At 39.5% G+C, this 7,075-nt stretch overlaps 1 protein-coding gene across 2 annotated transcripts in view; it reads right to left on the bottom strand.

The window, feature by feature from the left end:
• Nucleotides 1–5,482: 5,482 nt before the first annotated feature.
• Nucleotides 5,483–7,075, bottom strand: part of CAPZA1 (capping actin protein of muscle Z-line subunit alpha 1) — a gene marked incomplete at both ends in the record, with an annotated part of 45,927 nt that continues 44,334 nt past the window's right edge. For both annotated transcript variants that reach the window (XM_079698672.1, XM_079698671.1), the window contains 2 exons: nucleotides 5,483–5,623; nucleotides 6,331–6,393. In XM_079698672.1, the coding sequence (XP_079554798.1) occupies nucleotides 5,483–5,623; nucleotides 6,331–6,393 (204 nt within the window). The remainder of the gene's footprint in view (nucleotides 5,624–6,330; nucleotides 6,394–7,075) is intronic.

Here is a 7,075-nt window from a genome sequence, read left to right as displayed (position 1 = left end):
CAAGAGACTGTTATGTTCGGCAATAAATGGTTAATAGCTACAGCATCAGTACCAGGAAGAGAAGTAAAAGAAGTTTCAGAAGACGGACTGTTAAGACAAACTAAAGGGGGTAGGGCTACAAGAACAAAGCTAAAACAAGCCTCAGCATCTATTTATCTTCTGAATAACAAAAACACATACACTAGGATGGAGCAAAGATAATAAAAGTTACAGTAAAAAAATCTTTAAACAAAAATACCAGAGTTCCAAATATATCCAAGGTGGTGCTGTTCTCTGAAGTAATTCCCTGTAGGAAGCCACACGCTCTGTCTAACCTAGTGTGAAGAATGCCCAGAACCCAGATCATGCTCCAGTTGGGCTACCCCTGTACCTTTTCCCAGGCCAACAAGCAACTAAAGCCAAGAAAAACAGGCTTTAGCAACAGGAAATTCAATGTCAGTGGGAACCAAAGCTACAGGGAGGGGGGAAAACAGAACAGGGGAAAATCTTGTCTTAGAAATTGCTTATTCAAAGTAGGGGGAAATACTAGGAATGTAGCCAAAGATTTCATCTTTTTTCTCCCCCAGTTATCTGGCGAGGCCTGATATAAAGAGAGTGAACTCCTCAGAACTGCATTGTTACTTACCATTTCAAAAACCTATCAATCACCCACCATACCCAAACTGAATGTCTGGCTCCATTCTTTTTTTTTTTTTTTTTTAACATCTTTATTGGAGTATAATTGCTTTACAATGTTGTATTAGTTTCTGCTGTATACTACAGTGAATCAGCTATATGTATACATATATCCCCATATCCTGGCTCCATTCTGATCCACAAATCTAAGCCCCCATTATTCCTGAGTACATAACCTCCCCCTTCTCTAATTATGCCTGTCTCCTGGATCACAAAACATACACAAATAGCTGTAGTATAGTAAAAACATGGGTGAAAATGTGATGTTATGTGGCTTTTGTTACAAGGGAATCTCTATAAACCAGTTTCGTCTGGAAAAATCCACTTCCCTTGGAGTTGTAATCGTTATTTTCACATGTGACTGTCTAGATGGCTAGAATGGTCTTCCTTCCCACCTTTCACAAACCAGCTCAAGTCTCACTTTCCTGAAGCCTTCCCCAAATCCATCTGTACTTATAAGTATCTGACTTTAAAGTAGTAAGGTTGATTTTAGTTTGGGACTAAATAAGCACTGAAGGCAATCTGAAAGTTAACTCTGGCCAATGACATTACTGGAACAAACCTAGAGCCTCCGAAGATAACCATACTTTGGAGAAGAATGTTAAAAGCCCTGTTTTTTTCAAAATTCTCGTTACTCTATAGTTACTTGGATTCTGCAATTCAGCGTTTGAATCGTCTCTAACTTTATGTATTCCGGTAAGACTGTACTTTAAGGCAACTAGAAACAGCCCTTAAACTGAGATGCTGAAATTGGTCAATCTACCACAGACCAAAGGAATGGCTGTGGCAGGTACAGCTGAGCCTCGTTATTTGCAGATTTTGTATTTTCAAATTCACCTACTCACTAAAAATAGGAATCCCCCAATCAATATTTGCGGCACTTTTGTAGTCATCTGTGCATGTGCAGAGTGGCAAAAAAAATTGAGTTGCCCAATGTGCATGTTCCCAGCTGAAGTGGAACAAGGCCATGTCCTGCTTTCTTGTTTCAGGCTCATATAATAAAAATCCTTTTCGTGGTCTATTTTGTGGTCACGTTTTTTGTGCTTTTTTGTTGATTTCACTGCTTAAAATGGTCCCCAAGCCTACGTAGTGCTGAAACGCTGCCTAGTATTCCTAAGAAGGCTGTGATGTCCCTTACAGAGAAAACTCCCATGTTAAGTTCCTATGATAGCATTAGCTGTCAGCGTGAGTTCACTGCTAATGAATAAAAATGAATATTAAATAAGGTGATTTAAATAAAAACATATAAACCAAGATTATGTATTGATTGGTTGACAAAAATGTTGTGACCAGAAGCTTGCAGGAACCTAACTCTGTATCTCCTCTAGGAGCCATGTTTCAATATGTGCTAATTCAGTGTTTGCTGGCAACTTTACAGAACATAACCACAGTAAATGAGTCAACATACGTAAGAATGCTTTTTGATACATTTGGTTTCTGCCCTCAGAGGGCTTAGATCTACCCTGTTTTTTTTTTTTTTTTTTTTTTTTTTTTGCTTTTGGCTGCACTGCACAGCTTGTGGAATCTTAGTTCCTGGAACAGGGAATGAAACCGTGCCCCCTGCAGTGGAAGCATGCAGTCCTAACAGCTGGACCACCGGGGAATTCCCTACTCTGTTTTTTAATATATACTCTGTTCAAGCGAGAATTTTAGTTAGCTCAGCTTATCTTATGGGACCAGCCAGTTTTGTTCTATATTTACCAGTCTTAATTTCTTTCTTTGATTTCCCAAGTAGTAAGTAGCTTGGTAGATCTTTTAAATTATGAATTTATAAATTGGCATTCAGACTGTATCAGTCTTTTGTGAGTTTGGAGAAAATGTGCCAAGCTTTGCTAAGTATCTCATGAATCTAGATGAGTTCTAGATTATAAAAAAGAACAGGCAGGGCTTCCCTGGTGGCACAGTGGTTAAGAATCCGCCTGCCAATGCAGGGGACACGGGTTCGAGCCCTGGTCCGGGAAGATCCCACATGCTGTGGAGCAACAGAGCCCGTGCGCCACAACTACTGAGCCTGCGCTCTAGAGCCCGCGAGCCACAACTACTGAAGGCGATGCACCCAGAGCCCGTGCTCCAAAATGAGACAGGCCACCGTGATGAGCGGCCCGCGCGCCGCAACTAGAGAAAGCCCGCGTGCAGCAACGAAGACTCAACGCAGCCAAAAATGAATAAATAAATAAATTTATTAAAAAAAAAAAAGAACAGGCACTAGAACTAGGCAACTAACAGAAGCACAACCATCCAGGCACAAATGAAGCAGTAATTTCAAAATTTCAGCAGTGTAATTTCAAAATTTCAAATATAGGAGTGAGGCCTCACAGAAAACTCCTCTCCCTCTGGCTGGGAAACTTTTGCCCTAGGATACCATAGGCTGATTTCAGCAGTGTGATAAAATAGACACAATTCAAGCAAATACTCTGCTGAAGGAGGTTAAGGAAATCAGGAGGTCTGTGTAGGACTTGGCAAGGAGAGTTGACTTCCTCCCAGTTATATAAGAAACCAAGGGCTTTAGATGGCCAAGAGATTAAGAGTCTTTACAAAAGTCTGTATGGACTAAGGAAATCTATGGGGCAGGCTGATGGGGTTAGTAAGTTAAAGGCAAAGGCCAGAATGCTTGAACCTGTACTACAAGTACATAGTGTAGTATACCTAAATGTCCCTCAACGGGGTGGGAATTTGAACTGGCCTTGAATGGAAGGTGAAGCACTGAAACCCCTCTGGTTCCATTTTGGGAAACAGGACAGAAGCCTTTCCCACATGTCTGTAAGCAAGTTAAACTCATATGGAAAGAAAGCAGCATTTAGAGTTAAGTTGATGTGAAATATTACCCAAGTTTACGGTGCAGGGATTCTTTCACTTCTACTTCCTACCTAGTAACTATAATTACTTGGGCCTTGTTTTCTGAGTGATAGGTAGAGAAGATAACTAGATTTTTCTTTTTGACAGAAATGGAAACCCCAAAACAAAGCCTTTGAAACACCAGTAGCCACTGAGTGTAAAGCAGTATGATCCATAGAGAAATTGCTCAAACTTTAAAAAAGAAAAAAAGGGGGGTAGGACTTCTCTGGTGGTCCAGTGGGTAAGACTCCACGCTCCCCACTGCAGGGGGCATGGGTTCAATCCCTGGTCATGAAACTATGGTCCACATGGCATGGCCACCAAAAAACAAACAAAAAAATGCTGTTCTTTGCAGTCTTTGTTTGGATAGTCACTGAATTTATAGTAGTTGAAGGTAGAAACCAATTTCAGAAACCCTGAACATTCTCATCAAATAAGATCAGTTCCATATCTTACCTTGAGAACAGAGGCTGAAGAGACTGGCTCAAAAAGGAGAGACTCAGACAATTTAAGAACAAAACAGGTATATTTCTATTGGACTACCTGATACAGAGGACAGTGCGGTATGGATGGATAGTATGAATGACAAATAATACAAATATATTTTATTTGAAATAAACAAAAATGCTTACACAGCTCAATGGGTCACTTGGAAATAAACTCTTGCTTGACTGTATTACCAAGCAGAAACAAAGCTGAAACACAAACCCTTCTTTTGACATGTATTTGGAGGAAGACACTACTTGGTTTTTAAAAAACTGACCTTCCCTTAAGGCCTGGTCATAGAAGTGTAAACAATGTAAATGAATCCACCATTACCAGTTGTTATATCATATCTATGTTACCTGTGTATTCTGAGATCACAGCTGTACCTGCCAATAAACTTGGGAAGGGTTGCTATATCACAGTTACATTTGAGTTGGCAGGCAGGACTGAGGAAGTAATTTGGAAAAAGTTTTACATCCTATTTAGAACAAATCACTAGTATTCCCTTAAATAACAGGTTACAATAGAAAGATACTGTCTGAACGTTGTCCTTCTCACTTTGGTTCATTTTTAGTTTTTGTTTGTGATTAACACAGTTGTTTGATTCATTCGCTTATAGTACAATTCTGCCACAAAGTATTAAAGCACAAGATACCTATTATTCCTTCAACATCTGCATTTTTTCAAGTTTTATACTCTACTATATCCCTAGTATGTCAGCAGTTTTTGAATATTAAAAAAATAATAAGTGGGTAAAACTCTTCTAAAAATGCGCATGTCTGTAACTATAATGGTACTAGATGAGAAGGAAACAATGATGGAAGGGAAGAAAACAAACATGTTCATTTGTAGGGAATGTGGTTCAAGTCTTTGGATTTAAAAACAACTTCCCCAGAGAAGCTGGCTATAATGGAACTTCCAGAAAACTTCCTTTGCCTCCAAAAAGGATCTGAAAAACCCCAATCCAAATGTTTGAAACTATAGTTATGAGATGCTATAAATGATGATCAAAGCAACTGGAGGGAGAAGGATGAATGTGTCTTCCATTCAGCTGTAGTTTGTAGCATAGCCTCTTTAGCTGTTGATCAGTAAAAACCACTGAAGTACCAGAAGTGCTTTGAAGGACTGGGTAGAAAAGTACTGAACATATTACCTGTCTAAGTCAGTGACAGGGCTTCATAGCTAGGAAAATTTTCTAAACAGTAAAATGACTCCAGGATAGATATCTCTCTCCATCATTAAATGTGGCAGAATTAAAAAAAGAAAATTTACAAGTAGATATAGTGAAAACAGAAAATTACCAGGCAGAAAACACAAAAGAATCAAGACAATGCTATAGGTTCAACAGTATTCCATGAGGCTAGAAAACCTGTTAACTTTGAAAGCCCTAGCAAAATATCACTCTTGTTTATAAATCACTTATTTATCATATGACCACACATTGCATCCTTTCTTTCCATGTATTGAAGAATCCTACATTCAGCCTTTAAGCATTCTGCATTTCTTTGCCAATCTTGTAGCTGAGTATCTTGTTCCAGTCGATTTTGGTGCGGGTAACTGGAAGTTGCCGGCGCAAGGCCTTGAACGTGGTGTCTGACATTGTTTGATAGTTTTCACTAATTGCTGTCTGCAATAGATAATAGAAAATAAGTTGCTTGAACAGAAACCAGATGTAGTCAAAGGACATGCTTGAGTCCCCTAAGGACATACAGGCTGTAAGACTTCTAGTGAGCATTTCTCCAATCTCTGAAGCAGGTTAAGAAGCCCACCTATATTATTTCTAAAACAAGGGCTATACAGGTATCACCCGCGTTTCCAAAGTTTGCTTTATGTCACTTTGCTTTTACCAAAGCAAAAAGCAAAAACAGCGTTCAGCATTTGTTTTGCAGTGAGGCTATTATAGGGGCAGGGTGCACCATGAGCAGTAACAGTGACCCCACCAAGCTCCTTCCTCAGGAATTACACTCAGGAGCTCAGCATCAAGCAAGCTGGAGCTGTGAACTGCATCTGTGAGCATCTGTGCTGTACCTCAATTATTTGTGCACCTGAAACCAAGATGTGTTCTAAGGTAATTGCTTCTCTGCTTTATGCCATTTGGACTTAGGAAAGGTTTCACAGGAACGCTTTACTTTGGGATACTAGGGGAAATCTGTAGTACCTTCCAATGCCAAAACCTTGATTGTAAGCAGAATGCAAGAAGGTCTGCAAAGTCTCACACTTACTAACACCGAGCAACATGTATATTTATGTTCAAAGGAGAGAGAAGTGTAACAAAATATGTTAAAAGCAAAATAAGGCCTGAGAAATAGAAAAATCAGTTTCAAATCATCTTACCTGATACTCATTTTCTGCATGCTCTATAATTTTAATAAACTCCTTAGCAGTTTGGACTTCATTCTAATAGAGAGAGGAAAAGGGGGCAATAAGAATTTTAAAAATTCTTAAGCAGTGAATATAATTCAGTAAGCAGTGAATAAAAAAATACTAAAAAGTCCATCTAAACTAACATTTGTATAACAATTTAGTTTTTCAAGCTTTCCCATTCACATTATCTTCTTTGATTCTCACAACAACCCTGTGAAATAGATCTGTTATTATTACCACCTCCATTTTGCAGATGAGAAAACAGAATCCTCTTAAGTGACTTGACCAAAATTATACAGCCTTCGAATGATAAAGATGGGATCCAAATCCAGGTCCTCATCAAAAAAACCCACACTTCTTTCCAATCTACTACAGTATGCCCAAAAGGCAACATGATGTCTTGAAATTTTTATGCCTTGAAAATATCTCTGGTTTCAGTACGCCCAAAAGACATCATGATGTCTTGAAATTTTTTTTTTTTTTTTTTTTTTTTTTTTTTTTTTTTTTTTTTTTTTTTTGTGGTACGCGGGCCTCTCACTGTTGTGGCCTCTCCCGTTGCGGAGCACAGGCTCCGGATGCGCAGGCTCAGCAGCCATGGCTCACGGGCCCAGCCGCTCCGCGGCATATGGGATCCTCCAAGACCGGGGCACGAACCCGTATCCCCTGCATCGGCAGGCGGACTCTCAACCACTGCGCCACCAGGGAGGCCCTTGAA

The sequence above is a fragment of the Hyperoodon ampullatus genome (genome assembly GCF_949752795.1).
Source record: "Hyperoodon ampullatus genome assembly, chromosome: 2".
Taxonomy (NCBI): Eukaryota; Metazoa; Chordata; class Mammalia; order Artiodactyla; family Ziphiidae; genus Hyperoodon; species Hyperoodon ampullatus.
The sequence above is the reverse complement of the archived record's forward strand: the minus strand, read 5'-3'. Positions and strand labels throughout refer to the sequence as shown.